Here is a 19,782-nt window from a genome sequence, read left to right on the forward strand (position 1 = left end):
AATTTAGAAATAAAAACATACTACCAATTATTAAAATAAACTGTATCTCTAATCTAAATATTTCATATAAACATTAACAATTTTCAAAACTCTTTGCAATGCATGTTTCAGATAAATGTTTTAAGGTAAGTGTTTTAAAATTAATTCTCTTCAATCTTCTTCAAGTATATGAACTCATCTGTAGTACAAAAGACTGGCAAATTTCAGGGAAAATTTAGGTGGGCAATGAACAGTGATAGAGAGGATTTGCTTTCATACCTCCCTAGGACATTTTAAGGTACATATTACATTCACTCACTCAAGGACTGATAATCAAACCAAATAAATTTGTTTCATATTGCAACATACAGATATTTTTGTCAAGTAAAAACTACTAATTACAAATTGGTCATGAACAAAATAACCGTATCTCAAAAGGTCAAAATATAAGGTCAAAATACAATAGAAGGTCAAAATTTCCAAAATATGAAAATGTTTATATACTGTTTTCATCAAACAAGAAAATGTGCCAGTTTTTATACTGTTATCCAAAGTTCTGTGTATTTCCTAATAACTTTAAGCATGATTTATATGTTTTCTTACCTTGAAAGAGACATGTTGTTCCATATGACGTAGGAGCTGTGGTTTCTGGGCAGCTGTATAGTCACATACTGTGCATTTAAACTGCTTTCCTGCAATGGCAATAGCAAATGGAATAATTTTTCTATTTAAGTTCAGAAAACTACTGATTCTATTTCCTCATAAATATAAATTCCCAAATGCTAAGAATGAACAATGAACAATACAAGAAGTCTGGCACTTGGTCTGCAAAATTTTGGTTAAATAGAGCTAAGAACAGAATAAGGGAGGAAAAAAAGCTCGAGTGCAATCTTTAAATTATAAGCATTAAATGCTGGATTCTCCTGGGACAGTCACTTGGGAAAGAAGAAAAAGAATTGTTATACTGCACCCTAAATGGAAGAAGGAAATCCATTATTTACAACTGCAGGCACAGCTACTTTAATATTTGTAAAGCACACTTGGAAATCCTTAAAACATGGATGTTTGATCATGTTCACACAGGTTTAATTATTTCTGTCCCAGGCACTGAATTGCTATGATTCAAATACATTTTCCCCTCAAAGCAGTCGCTCTCACTAATTTATTTTTCCCCTTATGATTTAAATGAACACAATTTCCTTCCTTTAATTCTCTGGCTTTCACACTCTCTTTCTCCTTTTTTGCCTCTAAGATTCTATCAGTCCTGCTACCTGCAGCAAAATTACAAAGTACATTAAATACTGAAGGACTTCATTTCTGAATTAAATGTGCACAGCTGGCAAATTGTATTTGACTGATGTGGAATAAGGATATGCTAAAAACTACTCTAAAAGTAAAAGAACCAAAAGGTAAAGTAGAAGTAGAATAGATAATGTTCTGTAGTATCACAAAGAGGGTTGGGGTTTCTTTACATTCCAGATGCTGATGAAAAAGGTAAAAGCATTTTATACCAAGTGTGAAAGTTTCTATAAAGCACAGCTAAGACGCGCCTTCTGGTATCTAAATAAAATAATGAAAATCAGGCTTTCTGGTTTACTTCTACCCACAAGCAGTAATGACCCTGGACTACAGAATTGCTTTCTATCATGTCACTCTTGAGAAGTCTGTCTTGTGGAAAAGAATAAATCAGACACAAAACTACTTTATATTCCACGACTTAAATTGACCTTGCAGGGCTCTGATATTTGAACAAAAATTGCTTGGATTCATAAGTCAGGAAGACAAGACTCATAAACAGTGAAACAGCTTTCAAATTCACTTATTTGTGAAACAACTGAAGAACACTAGATGTGTGCTGCTAAGAACTTCTGCAGTGCTGTAACTACAGGAAGGGACAATGGGCAAAGACAAACCACATTCCTGGTGACAAATGTCCTCTTCTTTTTCACAAGAGTTTGAAATGCATGGGGTGGACTTAGTGAGGATTAAGACTCCACATACAGTGAGATACTGCTTCTACTACGGGAAATTTCTTGGAACAGTTTTGGAAGTGTGAAAAGCAAGGCAAAAGAGCCTAAGTCTTGGATTTATTTGTACCAGTCAAAAATGGAGGTTTACCAAAAACGAACACAGAGTCATGGAATGGTTTGGGTTGGAAGGGACCTGAAAGGTCATCTTGTTCCAACCCACATCACCCTGTGATGGGCTGGGACACCTTCCATTAGAAGTCACTGGAGTTATTCCAGAAGATTATGAGTTTGAAGCCAGATAAAGAAGGCTCCTGGTACTAACAATGCCCCTAGAGCCAAGGTTTCAGCCTGACCTAGCAGTAACTTATAAAAGAAAACATTTCTTCACATGGATTTAAATGTTTAAAGCTAACTTCACACTTTTAAATCAAATCCAGACATGGCTAGATCTTGCTCAACTCTAGTGCTTTTCTTAACACTAAATTTCAAAGCAGCCTCAGATGATTTGCAGTAATGACTTACACATACATTAATTTGCTCAAGAAATCTAACTAACACACAGGTGAAAACAAATTCAACTTTCATTGCTGAATTTCCCTATTTGATTGTGCCAGATGATGAAAACAAAACAGAAAATTTTGAAATGAAACCCCATGAAGTGATTTTTTTTTACAGGACCATACAAAGAGACCTTTTTATTTTTCTTTATACACTGCTCATTCTTTTGATTCAAATACAACAACTTGCCTCCTTCTCTTAGCAAGGAATCAGCTGAGATTTGTGTTTGGTGAGTAAAATCTTGATTCTCAATGTGAAGCTTAGATGCATATGCCAGACCTACTTGGTACTATCAAGTTACTTCAAAGTACTGGAAAGTAGTTTTTGAATAACAGGTGATTTATCAACACATAGCATTTCTGCAATAACTTTGGCAACAAAACAATAACAATAATCTTCCTGTAAGATGTAGCATACTGATGTAAAAAGGATTGTTTCTTCCACTTGAACACACAGACATAAGCATCAAAAATATCTCTGATACAGAAACTTCAAATATAGTCTAAAAATATAACAGAGCATTGTGTGCTTTCTCTGAAAATGCAATTTGAAAAAAAAAAGAATATAAATGAAATGGTCAATAAAAAGTGGAATGAGGTTTCAGACAATTGCATGAGTAACAAAGATCAAGCTACTAAGTCATAATGAAGGTCTGTAGAACTTTTTCTGCTAAATATGATTATTACTTCAATATTACTCAATTACTTCAATATGATAATCAGAGAATAATAAAGTACTGTTGTTCTCTCAACTTTGATATAAAATGTGATACTTCTCTGGATGTGCATCTTGATTTTTTCAGTTATCACCAAAAAAATTATAAAATTGCAGGGCAAATGAGGTGCTGATTGTGAGACTGCAGAGAGTAAGTGCCCAGGTTTGCCACTGGCTGATTAGATACCAGGATCCTAATAATATTTTCACAGAATAAAACAGTGAGAGACTTAACTTAATAGTAAGAGACAGAACTATTGGCAATTTCAAATTTCTGTTGAAATAAACAATTTTCTCAGAACAAGGAAGGCATACAAAGCCAGCATGAATTTCAGAGAAAGCTAATATTTCAGAGACAGCTGTCTTTCACAGAAATTAATTTCGCAAAGTTTTGATTTGCCAAATGGTGTCTCCTGGGAATAAACAAAATCTGTAAATCACACTTAAGTGGTCAACTGAAAAAGCACTTTTTAATAAGGCCTGTGGTACAGCCAATATTTATTCTAAATATTGGCTGTACCAATATTTAGAATATTAATATTAACATTATTTGTTCTAAAATAGATAACAGATTTAATGCACTTACCATCAGCAGTATGAAGGAGTTTATGGCTCTTCAAAGTGCCTTTTGATTTGAACTTTTTCCCACACATATCACAAAGGTGGGTTTTCTCCGTGCTGTGACGATTCATGTGAGCTTTCAAGTTGCTCTTGCTGCGAGTGGCGTACTCACAGAGGGAACATTTGAAGGGTTTGACACCTAAAAATGGAAAAAATATACAACTAAACAACCAGGCTGTGCCTTTCCAGGCTGGACATTTGCTTGAAAGAAATTTCAGATCATGTGAGCAACAAGGACAAAGAAAAACATTTCAGAATTTGGATCTCTACAAATAAGAAGTTTCATCTACAGCTTCTTTGTAAATGATGCTGAGCTCATGACAGCATCATGAGCTAATGACTTAACTTGCTAAGAGAAAAGAGTTCTTTCACAACTGAATATTGCCCTACTGAGTTTGACCAGGAAAATACTGATATTTGGGCATTGCTATGCCTATCCTCCATTTAGAAGTAAAATCCAGGCTGCCTATGTTTGTGCTGAGCTGGTGTACATGCCTCCCTCTAGAAGTCTTCAGATAACTCCCATTCTCTGTTTACTACAATCAATCGTGAGGAAATTTGTTGTAAGGAGGACTGCTTCATTAGGCAGTTAACATGAAAGCAGAAGTTAAATGTGCAAGCTGTGTTTTATGGTTAATTAGTGTTAGATTTGCTAATGGTTCAGGCAGATTCAAGCACTTAAACTTCTCTTCCCTCAAATTGTCCAAAACACACAGAGAGATACCCAGTGGGTCATCTAACAGAAGGTCTATAAGAACAAAGTAAATCTTTCAAAGAAAATCTGAATAAATTTGAACTGGCAGAGCAGTTCAACAGTTTCATGAGGGTCTGCATATTTTAGATTGATACTTGTGACCTTAAAACTAGATTTACAAGCATGAAGAATTACAGTCTGCTTTAAGCAGACTTGATTGCACACTTTGATTTGGGAAGAAATTTCTATTCTCCTCTTTCTCCTGCCAGGTAGATGACATGGGTTCCCAGTTCCAGTCAGAATAAAAGAACTCTGTCTATGGAATACATAAGGAATTTCTCTACCCTAAATTCTGCCTTACCTAAACTCCTTAAAGGAGGAAAGGCCACTGGAGAGGAGCCCTGCTCTGCTACACAGGCAGGAAAGCTCAGAGTTAGAGCATTCACACAAATAGGCTTAATTACCTATATAGGAACATTTTGGAAACAAGATACCAGTTTGAGAGCACCAAATCCCATTATCCCCCTTATGCAGAGGGATGGCTAAAGAACCTAAAATCACAGACAAACTGTTCCATAGATTACTAATGTGGCTAAGGAGCATGTAAGCTTGTTTTCAACCTTTTATAAAAATGCACAGAGGGGTAGACCCATGATTGTACTGTCTAAAGGTTTTAAATTCAAGGCATTCTTTACCCATGTGTTGCCATATTACTGGAATTTCACCCTAAAAAAAGTCATAAATATGATGAGCATTATCTTAGGAGATTTTGATCTCTGTCTGTGTCTGTGGCAGCTAGCTGCCATGCTCTGCAGGATTTAATTAAAATATTCACAGAATTTTATGTATACATCAAAGCAACTGGATTTCAATTGGTTTACTAACAGATTTCCAGACCAAGGATTTTTGGACAAATGTAGAAGGAGCAGCAGAGACTTATAAGAAGATACAGAAAATTACTTGTTTCAAAATACTGAGCATGTATTTAATTTACTCCTCCTTACTCACATAGAATACTTTATAGATGTTTATGAATGTGTTTTGGAAAAAAATTGCTTCAGAATTTTATTAATTTTTATAAAACATTTAAACTGTCTGTTCATGCTCTGAGTGTGAAGTTCCATAGGTGATCCAGAATGCATTAAACTGATTAATTAACCTCCAGTGTAGCTTAAAGTTTTACATTCTAGTATAGAAATAAATTTAAATATGTTTTTTTTATGTCAGCAAAGTTTCAGGGGAATATGAGACTCATTACATGCCCAAAAACTTAAAACTAGAGTTTTACCTTCATGAGCCCAAATATGACGTTGAAGGTCTGATCCATTCTTCATAAAATAAAAATCACAGTGGGGACATTTCACAGCTCGTTTTCCAATAAGTCCTTTCAGCTGAACTCTTCTGCCAAGAATCTCAGAAATAGTAGTCATTGAAACCTCTGAGAGAAATGCAAAAGGTAGTAAGAACCAGAAGGACATGAGGGAATTTATTTTGTAAGTACTATTGAAGAGCTAGATCCTGATTCAGTCCAACTTTTAAAAAGTTGTACTTCCCTTACTCCCACTCAAAACTGACTTGAGCAAAGACCACAATGACCTTTTTTCCTTTAGGCCTTCTAGGATGCTCTGTCCTTTCTCTCCTGATCTTTGAACTCACTGTCCTCACTGCCTGTTTAAAAAAGAAAAGTAATATTTTAAATATAAAAAAACTTGTTTGGGCCACTGGCACAAAAGATCATTTTATTACTGTGACCCTTCCCCATAAACTAAATTGGCAATTTTTTATTCAATAATTTCAAAAGCTTTATTCACATTTTCACCCCAGATTTCCAGATGTCAAGGATCTGAAGACAATTCACTTCAGCCACAGCTACAATGGTCAGAATTCTGATAATCAGGCACTTTAAAGGGAAAACCAGGCTCATGGAATAAATGTGACTGGAAGGGACCTCTAAGGTCACCTACTCCAAGCACAGTCAACTCTACAGTTCCATTTTCAAAGTTACATCTAGTAACTTTGGGGTCATATCCAGTCCTGTCCTGAGCATATCCAAGGATGCAGATTCTATAGCCTCTCTTGGCCCGTTGCAGTGTTTAACCATCTTTACAGACACAACTGTTTTCCTAGTTCTAGTCAGAATCTTGTTTCAACTGACATCCCTTCACTGTACAGCTCCAAGAAAAATCTCCCTCTGTCTTCTTTTTAATTAGATTGCTGAAGACAGCAATTAAGATTCCTCTCCTGGTCTTTCTTATTCAAGCTAGACACACTCAATTCTGTGTATTTCTTTCATATGAGATAATGTTTTGGTTGTCACAGTGAAAAAGTTCAAAATAATGAAGTTTAAATTAAAGTGGCCCAGACACATAATGAAAACACTGCCAGATGCTTTTAAAAATAAATCAAATTGCTCAATGCACGTCAGATGAATGAAATGCTATCTCTTGACTTAATGAAAGTACAACACTCATGCAATCTAAACCTCAAGACATGAAAGCTGGTGACATATTATGCCCCAAATCTTACAAATTTGAAAGTTCCTGTCTAAACTTCGATTTCTACCAAAAATCACCTTGTCTCCTGATGATTGGTCCCAGAATGGAATCACAAAAATCCTGCCTGAACTCATATGCACAGGGAAAATAACCTCAAAAGGAACTATAAAAGCCCATGAACTGAGGAGAGATAAGTTCTAAGGTACCAAAAAATGAAAAATACAGCCATAAGTCTGAACCCTCATTCTGCCTTTCATGGCTTAGATCCTTCATTCATGACTGCAGGCTAGGATGTCTGCTCAGTGGGGAGCTATGGAAGCTGATGCCTCTCATGCCTCAGAACTATTAAGAAATATATTAAATCAGACAGTGGATGAAAGGTAGATAATTCTGAGAGCTGGGACCAGAACCCAAGACTCCCCCTTCACTGCTGAGTACAAAAATCATTGGGCAATAAAGCCAAGCTCTCTTATCTCTTTGGTTTGAAATACTGCTCTGCCAAAGTCTATGGAGATTTTTGTCTCACTGCCTTCATGGGACCAAAATTCAACTCCCCTGCAAATACAGAAGAGGAAGGACTGCTTTTAAATTTCATACTTTATACCTGATGAAACAGAACAGACAAGGGAGCAGGACATGCTAAGAAAGGAAGGAGCGGGGGGCTTCTTGAACAGTTTAATGATAAATATGAAAGCATTTCAGTTTAAATTAATTTTTGAGATGTTGTTTTAAAATTCAATTCCTCTTAAACAGTACCCATCTTTCCTTTAATCTTCATTTATATTTTTGAAAACAACTGCACTCATGCCACTGCAGTATTTAATAGCTTATACCAACAGACCCCTCACATTTATATGGCTTGCAATTAAGTGTGGTGTACAAATAAAGAATTTCTTCCTGATTACAAGGAGAAAATTCACAGAAATAAAACAGATTTGTGCATGAATTCTCCCCCATATATTAAAAGAGGGTTTTTGCATAACTGTTGCATAGGCAACAGTTATGCAACTCAGATGTAGTGTTTTTTTAGTGCCATAGAGATACATCTAATAAATCTGCTCTTCTGCCTTTAAGCTCTATTCGCCCATGATACAAGTATGAAAAATGAAAACACAAAATAATAGTGCAGATTTTCTTTTTAAACCTTACTTCTACAGTAAGAGTTTAAAAGACCCACTTGAATTTAAAAAAAATGGAATTACACTATACATTTTTTAGAGGGATTCAGATACCAAATGATTGTTCCGGAGTATTTAAATCCTGAGTTTAGTACTTCAGGGCTCCAGAATTAACTGGTATTTCTGGACCTCAGACATAGCACACACAGATCATTCAGAAGCCAGTGGACCAGTACAGGCTAATGACAACATGTAAGGTCAGAGAACATCATGGCCCTGCCAGTTCTCAGGTCCTGTTATTTAGGGAAGTCTCCTATGCTCCCTGCCTGAGGCAGCACAAAGGCTTTAAAGGCACACTTCTTGAGATTCAATTTCTATGCTTACTGGAGTTATACCTCCTGACTACAGTACAGTTCAGAAGCCTTTTCTCATCTCAATTTCCTGCATCAGACATGTCCTCTGACGTACGACAACCACACTGCTCTGGAGTGGTCTGCAAATAAAGAGGTTTAGTAACTAAAGAGCTGAAGTGGGAGTTAAGGATGAAATTAAAGTGAAGGAAATTGTTTAAAATACGGGTCTAGCACTATCTAGTGGCAGTAGGAAGATAAACTACTACTTTACCTATTATGCTGTACAAGGAAAGTTACATCATTTTAATTGGATTTTTTTCCCTTAGACTCAGTCTGAGCATGACCAGTGTTTTCCTTCCTTGTATCCAATTATGTCAGGTGATAAGGAGCACTGTAGATGAATTAATGCAAGTGTCACCTCTCACTCCTCTGCAGTAGAAGCAGGGCTTTCTATCCAATGTAACACAGATCCTGAGAAGCAAGAAATGAGGGACATGCCAGTGTGACTCTGCTGAGTTCACATCAGTGGGGTTTAAATCAGTCCCCACACCAGCATTCTGGCATTGAATTCCCAAAATCTGAGAAAGGATTTTTTACTCAGGCACTGCACATTGACTCACCATATTCATGTTATCTTGTACTCACACTGATAAATCAGGGCATCAGAACGCAAGGCAAGAACAGAGTTTGGAGCAGTTTGCTGCATCCAGCCAGGCTTGCCAGCTCCATTACTACTGGCCACACCACATCCCAGCTGGTTCTAGCAGGAGCCCTGCTGCAGACTCCAGCTGGCCCTGGGGGTCCAGCCCAGCCCATGGGACCTGGGCATGCACAGGGCCAGCCCTGCATTCCCATCAGGCACCTACAGACAAATCCTGAGCCCTGAACACATTCCTGGCAGTTCATGTAAGGCCAGTGGGAATTTTACTTCTCCTGGGCTGCTACAGGATGTCTGTCTGCCTGAGCCCAAACTTCCAGTGCTTAATTTGATTTCACCCTTTGTCAGATTTCTTAGCAAAATTATCTAACATATTCCACAACACACATGCTCACACGGGAACACTTTTTACTCTAAATTCTAACATCTGCAAAACCAACACAATTCTTACTCTAAACCAGCTGAATTAGAAATAGACTCTTCTCTTTCTTAGGAATATAATCACATTATACTGCTCATTCTAAACCCTTATCCATTTATTGCAATAGACTGAGAAATCTTCCTTGATTTTTTTCTTACCAGGGTGATTTGTCTTGATGTGAGATTTTATAAGTCGATCTTCAGAAAATGACTTCTCACACACAGGACAGGAATAACTCTTTTTATCCTTAAGTGAGAAAGAAAGAGATTGCATTTTCAGTCTACTGGTATAATCACTGTAGTCATTATTCAGTAATACATGGTTCTCAACAAAGTTATAATTCAAGATTTGGTTTTTAAGGAAAAAATGAATGTATTTATAGTGAAGTAAGTGAAGGAGAAATATTAAAAGACTCTAAGCACATCATTAATCTTCATGAATACAGGGCTCCAAGTTACAGCAGATGAGAATATGCACAATAAATGTAAGCATTATCTTCTGACTGACTCTGTAGAAAATCAAAAGTCAAAAGATCAAGTCACATAACAGAAGAAAATGTATTTGATGTAAGCAGTAATATTTAGGGCTTTTTCTTCTTTTTTGTCAGAAGTCTACCCTTCTGAAACCAGGATCAGATCTTACCCTTCTGAAGACAACCACCACTGTGTGGATTTATAAAATGTCCTGAAATTGAGCAGCAGAGTTAACAATGACAGATGCCATCACTTATTCAGTGTCTGAATTTCTAGCTATTTTATAAATGTTCAGCATTTTATGTACTACTGATAAAGTCTTATTCTAGTATTTTGATTGAAAGACTGCTGTGGATTTTCTCAGTGTCACTCATGTTATAACAGATTTAACATTATCAATCAAGTTCAACTGAAGAGTTTTGATGTTATCTCTTCCTATATGTACTTTTAGTCTAATTGTAATTTTCCTGTTTTTACAAATGCAACTAACTCCTAAAAATGTAGAAATTTTCTCCATTACACTTTAAATTAAACCTCGACAGTCACAATATAAATTGGAGAGACTGATCTTTCCAGAAGTACCTGCTGGCACTGGATGCTCAATCAAATGAGTGGGTCATAGTCACCTCTGCACTGAGTAGATTAATTTAAGAGTGGATTATCAAAACCACAGATGGAGGGAGTCTAGTTAGTCCTGACAGCTGGGCAGGTGCCCAGGTAACACAGTACTTGGTTGGAGAGATGCAGCAGCCCACCAAGCAGAGATCTCTGAAAAGGTGAGCTGAAGGCACAGAACAGACACTTCACTACTTATTCCAGGACAGAAATACTTCCTGAAGAGTGTGGAAGGAAGATTATTGATCAAAACGGGACAGACCTGTGTTATGAAGGAGAAATCTGGAGATCACAGGAGGCTAAGGGTGCTGGACTCTAAGGGTGTCTGACCTTTGGCCAAAGAGCATCTTTGAATAGCAAGGACTGTACAAAGAGGTCATTATTGTCCAGGTGTTGCAGTTGTACAGCTGTAAATTAACACTTCTCTTGAAAGGAAAGCAAAAATTGATGGGTTTTCATGGCAGACAGGTTTTGGAATATGATGCAGGATTTGCAGTCAGTCTCATGTACCTCTGAGAAACAAATCCCTGTGTTGAAGTACTTACAAGTTAAAACCAGCAGTAGCCCTAGAACACTTTGGGCTGAAATAGCAATAAACACTCCCACGACTGTAGGATATGGAGCTCTCACTGCCATTAATGTGGCAGTGGCACAAGGAGAATTCTGCTGAGCTGACAGCCATTTGCTCCTGTGAGAAAACCTGCACCAGGGACTGGGGATGGCAGCAACACAAGGATTACCACCCTGAGGGCAGTACCTTGCTATGATGGAGTTGGGGCTGTCATCATTTTAAGCCCTAAGAATCTTAAGGGAAAAAAAGGAACATCAGAAAGTACTAGCTGAGTTTTGGAAGAGATCCAAGGAGCCTACAAAGCTGACAAAACCTTGAAAAAGAGCTGTTAGTTTGTGGAATTAGGGTCTCTTAAATGATATAACCTAAATCTGCTACTATGGTTTTGGATTTCTACCTGAACATGTTACTCCAACAAAGATTGGTAGATTAATCATAACAAAACTCCATAGCAATGTTTGCACCTTTTCAAAGATGTAGTTGCATGATCACATTCATAATTTGGCACATATAAGAAAAACAGCACAAAATCATTTAGAGCCTCTTGAGCTGAAATGTGTTGACAGATTTCAGTGTGTTCTTCAAGCTTGCTATATATCTGATTTCAAAATATACAATAAATAAAGGGAAACAAACAGTACACTTTTAGTGGACAGTTGGGTGTCACTGGTCTCTAATACTCGCTAAATTAAGTATTTCTCAGTATGACCAGAACATTGAGACAAATATTAAATAAGAAAATAAAAATTCAATACTCCACTACACACACCCTACTTCAGCTGGAAGTGCTGTTAACTGTGACAACTTCACATTCTTATTAATATTCTTGAGGAAGGCAAGGCTATAAGCCTATATCTTACAGGAAAAATTAAAATAATCAGTAAATGCATCAAGAACTACAGACCAACATGAATGGATGGGTGCTGAGAACTCATCTTTCCACAAGATGATGGTAAAAAAATTCTTCAATAATGAAATAATGCCAACAGCTTTTTTCAAGCTGTTAGAAAGTTATCTACACCAAGATCTGCAGAAGTGATCTTCAAAAGGGTTATCTTTTGTAGTGTAACAGAGCATGCCTAGGAGCACTGAGTCCCTTCAAAGTGTGTCTGTCAAGCTCCAGTTTCTCACAGAGAGCACCCAGCTGCAGCCAAACCTTTCCTTGCAGAATATCCAGGCCAGTGCCAGAGTACTGGAGCTTATGCTGTCAGCTTGGAATGCTTAAGTGTTCCTCTGTAGCTGCCCTGAGAGTTTGTGTGAGTCCTTCAGCGCAATCCCATCACTCTCAAAACAGCCTTTAAAGACCCCCTGTTGTAAATGAAGTATTTCAGAGCACCCAGACCACAGAACAGAGCCCCAGAGGAGCTCCCCTGCTCTGCAGCCCCTCAGGTTCAGGAGCCCTGGCTGCAGGTGATCACAGAAACCCTTTGAAGGCTGAGGTTGCAGTAATACCTGAACCACATTCTCAGCAAGTCAGTTCTCCTCTGGTAAGAATGAAAGTTATTTTTCCTATGCCCTATTGAAATATCTGCCTTTTAAATGCCTTTGAAGGTTTTTTTGAAGGGCATGAACAGAAACAAAGCATGGAGAGAACTGCATCTACCTTTGTTAGAGACCAGCTGCAAAGTCCAATCAGCTATTTAAATTTCAAAGACAATCACTGCCTGATATCTGCTCAGCACCCTTATTAGCCAATTTGAGAAAATATAAGAAACTTAAATAATTCCTAAATAAAGATAGTTTTTGACTGAAAGTGTTTACATTCCATAAAACAGGAATTTAATTAGGTATGTAAGTATTCTTAAACCTAGTGAAAATACATTAGCCTAATACTATCACAATTTTTCTTGTTTATACTATTTCTTTATTAAATAAGGCCACTTACATAATAATCACAATGCATTTCTCTTTATATAAATGAATTAAAATTGTGCTAAGAAAGCATTAGCTATATTGCATTATCCATTTATAGTGCTCTGAAGAGAATTTTAATTCTCTGAGGCATGTGTTTCAAGATATTTCTAGGGGTAGGTATACAACTATATTGTCACAAAAATAAAAATTAAAACCTTCTACTAAATATTGGCACTCACAGAACATTTCCAGGAAAAGTTCCCACAACTCAATTAACAGAACATTTGATTGCATAATTTTGTAGAGGAATAGAGGGCTAAAGTCTGCTCCCACATCTATCCAGATCAACAGAAATTTAATTTCTAACACCCATGAGATCAGAATTACACCTCCAAGTTACACTTCTGAGGAGTGAAGAACTCCAGAAATCTTCACCACAGTTGTCACGATGTTCAAATAAAAATTTTCCCAAAAGATTCCTGCATTAAAATGCAACTCAGCTAAAAGGATGTGATGTACCTAGGAGACAGCTGTGTACACACGTGAAGGAGGCTACAGAAGAATGTGCAGATGTTTAGACAGATTTTTCTGAAGTCTGGCAAGAAGCAGAACTCAGCTCACAAAATGACAAGCACCTGCATACAGTACTTAAGCTTTTTTTTTTTTGTGAAATAACTATCAGTAAAAAAAATGCCAAGCAGACATTCATTATGGAAGTCAAGACTAAGAGCAAAAGCTGCTTTCCAACTGAGTGCCCGATCATTAGATCAGAGATGCTTTTGTTAACTGCTTCCCTTTGCAGTACCTTGCATTATTGACTGCACAGCAGCACTGCTCCAAAGACAGGGGCAACACAGCCAGAGCAGTGAAATGTGAAAATTTACTTTCCTCAGGGAAGGGCAAATAAGCAATCAGAGCTTGAGCATCTCACATCCTACCAACAGCGACGCTATTACATAAAAGGTCAACAACATAATGGAATTTCTAAGCATCCTTCCAAAGACAAGAATTATTTACATCCCAAAATGTGCATGTAGGCACCTAAAAATGTGTGGTGGTTCTGGGTCTGAAGTGCAGTTTTATACAGGTGCTGATGTTGCAGTATCAGTTACATACATAGACTTAAAATATGTTCGAGACAAACCTCTCTGTGATGTTTATCTGCTCAGCAGAGTGAGCATGGCAAAAGCCACTGGGGGTTGTAAAGAAACTCTGGTACCTACATCAGCATTTTTTAATTCCACACCCTGCCCTTTAATGTTACCATGAGCTCACTCATAATATAAATTGCACTAAAGCAATTTGAAACTGCCCAGCCCTTTCCTAAGTCCCATGACACTGAAGTGATTGGTCATGTCACAGTTTGAACTTTGGAGGAGCTCAATAAATGCCAACAATCATCAAAAATCTAAAGCCCTAGGAGCAAAAGGATGAGTACTGAAAATCAGAGAATATAGACAAAGTTTTGGCTTTGAATCAAGCCCCGCCTCAATTCCCAGGCTTCAAAAGTAAAAATCTCTGTAACAAGAATGTGTAGCAAACACAGAAGGCAAAGAGGCATCACATTCACACTCCCCATCATCATCTGCCAGGGAATACCCAATCCCAAATTCAGTGCAAGACTTGGGTACTGCATAGAGAGTAAAGTGGGTAGCTATACAGTGATATATACAAGGATGAAGGGAAAGCTCCTTTTCAATACCCATAATTTATCTTCCACAAATAATGCAAGGACCCAGCTGAAATGCAGCCAGCAAAGAGGTGATGTAGGATACACATCCACACAAGAAACTGAACTGAGACTTCACTATCTTCAGTCTCCAGAGAAGTTGAATTTTAATATTTATTAAGAATTGATTTTTCCAATTAAAATTACAGTAGATTTCCACATTTAACTCTGCATAGACATATATTTGAAGAAGTGGTCCTTTTCACTGAGATATGCATGGAGTAAATATACCAAGCAGTGGGCACAAGGACCAATATGAGAATTGCCAAAATCTAATACATGAAATCTTTTATCCATTTAAATAAATACATTTGACAGTAAGCATCAGTAAGTATGTTTCTGAAAGATCTCGCTGTCACAATGCTTTTAATTATGAAATCCATTTTCTCAGTTCTATTTAGAATTATGAAAATGATCTTCCTGGTGGGAGCTGCTGGACATTCATCACACTTGAAAACCAGGTACTTACAGAAGGATTCAGGAGAGCTAATTGTAGACTCTTTTTTCTTAAGTGTTCTTAGACATCAATTACACAGATTTTTGCTATCAGGTGGGCATTGCAAACACCATGAATTTAAAAACATTCAAAGAGTGTCTATTATGTGAATTTTCTGCATCTTTCACAACAAATTCAGATTCCATTTGAAATATTTACAGAATGGGAGGACATAAGGGGGAAAAATTTTCCTTTTTGTGTCATCTCTTCTGTTTGGTTTTAAAATTCTTCAGAAGTAAATGCTTAAGAGGAGTAGGAGGTGAAGTGTTCTTCTGTTCCAAATATCCAAATATCTTTAAAGTAACTTCAGCTGTTGGGAATACTGACCAATAGCCTACCAATACCTGGTTTTTGCACATGGCACTCTGAGCTGGAGGGTTTTCTGAGCAAGATAGGAACCTTTAAAATAATTTTCAATAACTTAAATATCTTATGTCTGTAGTAATCAAAAAGAACATATTTTAATTTTACCCAAGTCATGTATTTTTGAAGGGAATTCAGGTTTACAGAATGAAGTAATGTAATAATAGTACCAACATTATTCTACTCGCTCAAAGGATCTGAAAATACTTGGAAAACCAAAGAGAGAAAATGGATACAGACATAATCCCCCGGAAACAGCTCTGAGAAGGTCCAAATATCCAGTTACTCTAAGTCAGGTATTCCCACAAGTGTGCAGAGAACACACAGGTTAGAACCCTGAGCTATTTAAGCTCTACTCTTCAAGTATTACCACAGAATTACAAACACTGAAGAAGACACTGAATTCAGGCAAACACACATTTGGTTTGCTACTCACCAGATCTGAGTGAACTTTAAGGTGTGCCTGGAGCTTGTATTTATCTGGAGTGGAGTAGTCACAATGTTCTGTGGGACATTTCAGCAAAATATTGCTGTGTTTCTGGATGACGTGACGCTTAAGGCAGTTCTTGGTGATGGAAGAATAATTGCACTGGGAGCAGTAATATAAATGTTCTCGAGTGTGCGTACGGACATGCATGTCATAGTGCACCTGGTACCAAAACAACTTGCCTGAAAATTAAATTAGACATGAAGAAAGTAATTCCTAAACAATTGTTTGAAAATTCAAAAAAATAACCAATTTTCTTTCAGGACAAAACACACTGGTTGAATCCTGTCCCTTTTGTCTTTAATGAAAGGTTGTCTACAGACCCTTCGCTACTGAAAATATATTTACAAATCCACCTTTGCCTAACACCTATAACACCTTTGTTATATGTCCTGAAACAGCCTAACAAGATCAACTCTAGTACTAATCAAAGATCTTTTTCCTAAAGAAAAAGTCCTTTACATTTGTTCTCTTATTCAAAGAATTTGAATGCAACTGTACACTAAAAGAGATTGTCAAAATATTTTTTGTTACTTTCTTTCATGTTGCTCCTTCTTAAAATCCTTTTTGGCATAATGGCACCAAATACTTCATAGCAATTCATCTAAAGTACAATGTTACATGATGTGATGTTTCAAAAACTTGTTTTTTCAGACTTTGGGTCCTTTCCCTTTTTAAGAATGAAAACTACAAAATATATCCCAAATATATTTTGCTTCCTTTCCAGTTACATAAACACAAAAATTTTCAGTTAGAATTAGTGGAAATTGTGTGTTATTCCCACTTCCATAAATTAAAAAAGCCAAACAATTACAATGAGGATAGTCTTGATCTGATACCATGTAATTAAAATTTTCTCTCAAAGAACCTGGTTCAAAACATGATACAAAATTATGCCAGTATATATGTATCTATTGTATAGAATGTATATTACTATACATCCTCCTACACCATATGAAAAAAAATGGATTTTTTTACTAAGCTGATAATGAAGCTCAAGCATTAAAGCATGGACTGAACTCATGTTGATCACATGCCTAAATCTGCTGTGCTTGGCCCCAATGAAAGTTGTGACTTGGGAGACACATGTGGACAGAAATAATCTAATTCTATCAAATTTCACATCAACAGAAAATTGAGCCTTGCAATGTACTGCTTTGCTATATTCTACTAGTGGGGGTTTTTTTGAGGAGATTTGACTCACTTCACATTCTTTACAGCAAAAAATAAATCCCACTAGACCCCAGAATCCATACTGAACTACAAAATGAATGCTGCTGCAAAGATGTACAATTATATCACTGTAAACTGGAGGAGCAGGAAAGTGAAACTCACTGCACAGGATTTTAAAAACCCCAAACACAATTCCACTGCTTCTTACCACAGTATTCACATTCCAAGTCTCCATAAACCTTCCTTATCCTCTCCCGCAGCTCAGTGTTCATTTGTCTCTTCTGCAAGCTGTCCAGGATCTGCATGAAGGCCACAGATCCATTCCCCCCACTGGCTGCAGCTGTGTTAGAAGGGGCTGCCTGTGGGCTGGTGGCTGCACCAGTTTCTGCTGCTGCCAAAGGGTCCGTGGGCTCTGCTGAATTTGGAATGGGTGGGTTGCTTGTTTCTGATTCACCAGGAGGAACAGACTGGATTCTCTCTTCAAGAACTGGAAGGTTCTCAGTCATTGCATTGTTCTGACTCACATTCAAACTTTTGTCTTCAGATATTAGAAGATTAATTTCTTCACCCTGCTCGTTTACAGAACTGCATTGAGTAACTTCCTCTTCATTTGGAGAAGAATCTTTTAACTCCTCAGGGCCAGCAGTACCATTTTTTAGGAGGAAGCAATCTGATGCTACACAGGGCTGAATGTCTGGGACTGCTACGTCTGTTGTCTGACACAGTGTCTCTTCTACATTCTTCGCCAGAGGATTTTCTAATTCTAAGGAAAGGACTGCATCGACTTTTAAGTCACCATTATGCTGACCACCATGGTTTACACTTACATCTGCAGCTGTTGATTCACCTTCAGAAGCAGATAGCTGTGGGGTGTTAACTGCATCAGTACTTGTGACAGTCGATTCACCTGCAGCTTGTGTCTGCTGTTCACCAAGGGCTTCTGGCTGGATGTCACCTCCTGGCTCAAGCAGGCAGAAGCTTTGGTTGATGGAACTATTAAAAACAAAATCCTCCTGCAGATCTGAATGCACATCTTTGATGTGAGCACGGAGCCTCACAGAACTGACAAACTTCTTCAGGCACACAGAACACACATACACAAAAGGGTGCTTTCGAACGTGAAGCTCAAGGGCTTGGTATTTAGTGGCTCCATGCCCACAGAGCTCACAAGCAAAGGGTCTTTCATCACCATGGACGAGCATGTGACGGTCGCGGTCCAGCTCGTTTTTGAATTTGCGCTCACAGATATGGCAGTCATAGAGAAGCTGCCTTTTGCCCTCTCGTGTCATCAAGCGAAGCTCATCAAAAACATCCTTCACCTTTTTGTCTTGAAGGTCGTGAGTTTCCTTCATATGCTTGATCAAATTTTTAACATCTGAGTATTTCTTTTTGCAGAAACGACAGTGCTGCTTAATCTTCTTGTGGACCCTTTCGATATGGACTTTGAGATGGCCTTTGCTGAGACAGGTGAAGGTACAATAATCACAGCTGAACTTCTCCCCGGTGTGCTTCCGCAGGTGAACGTTCAGGTTGGCTTTGATGGCACTGGCATAACTGCAGTAAGAACACTTGTAAGGTTTCTCATTTGTATGAATCCTCAGATGTGCTTGGAGGGAGTGTTTGAATTTGAACACCTTGTTACAGTATTCACATGTAAAAATTTTCAGTTGAGTTGGACCCAACCTAAAAAAACCCAAACAAGCAGTTATACTTACAGTAGTGAACCTTGGTAACATAATGTGTTAAAATTTCCCTAGACATTTATAATGGACAGAAATGCTTAGTTTTTAAAAATGTGTTCTCCAAAGACATTTTAAATTATACAGCTTATTCATAGTTAATTTTCAGCTCTTCCTTTACTTAAAGGTCTCAAAAAAATACCCCAGTTTCATGAAAATGGATGGGGAAGCATTTAATTAATATTCTGCATGAACACACATATAAGCACTTCAAAACTACCTGCTTGTTTTCATTGCCTGTTCATATGGGGTTTGCTGAATGGCATATTCTTGATATCCTTTTCGTTGTGATGGGTCTGTTGTGTCTGGAGTTTTGGGCTCACTTTCATGAGGAGAAGCCTCAAGAGGAACAATTTTTCTGGCTCCTAAAGGAAGAATTAAAAGAATGTTCATTAAAAATCTCACACTAGAAACATGCATTGTCTATAGTATAAAAGTGTTAACTAAACAATAAAATCTGCAATCATTAGTTTGACTGGTTTTTTTTCTGTTGTTAATGATGGATACTCTTCCAGAAGCCATCAGTACTTACACCACAGTTCTGCTTAAATAACTTGCCAGGACTTAGCTCAGAGAATTATTCATAGTGCTTGATGCCTGCTACAAGGAGATCCTACATCCAAATATTTCCACCTTCAAAAGACTGTAAATCTTCTAAATAAAATTTGAATTTTTCGGTTTCTGCTTCATACCACATCCCT

At 37.4% G+C, this 19,782-nt stretch overlaps 1 protein-coding gene across 3 annotated transcripts in view; it reads right to left on the reverse strand.

Annotated features, from left to right (window-relative positions):
- The window catches only part of ZFAT (zinc finger and AT-hook domain containing), a 76,970-nt gene that overhangs the window by 24,089 nt on the left and 33,099 nt on the right, over positions 1–19,782 (reverse strand). For all 3 annotated transcript variants that reach the window (XM_039715469.1, XM_039715470.1, XM_039715471.1), the window contains exons 5-11: positions 19,302–19,446; positions 17,551–19,025; positions 16,119–16,351; positions 9,740–9,827; positions 5,825–5,974; positions 3,808–3,981; positions 583–671 (exon numbers count right to left, since the gene is read on the reverse strand). In XM_039715469.1, coding sequence (XP_039571403.1) covers positions 583–671; positions 3,808–3,981; positions 5,825–5,974; positions 9,740–9,827; positions 16,119–16,351; positions 17,551–19,025; positions 19,302–19,446 — 2,354 coding nt within the window. The remainder of the gene's footprint in view (positions 1–582; positions 672–3,807; positions 3,982–5,824; positions 5,975–9,739; positions 9,828–16,118; positions 16,352–17,550; positions 19,026–19,301; positions 19,447–19,782) is intronic.

This window comes from Passer montanus, unplaced genomic scaffold (assembly GCF_014805655.1).
Source record: "Passer montanus isolate IOZ18808 unplaced genomic scaffold, ASM1480565v1 scaffold33, whole genome shotgun sequence".
Taxonomy (NCBI): domain Eukaryota; kingdom Metazoa; phylum Chordata; class Aves; order Passeriformes; family Passeridae; genus Passer; species Passer montanus.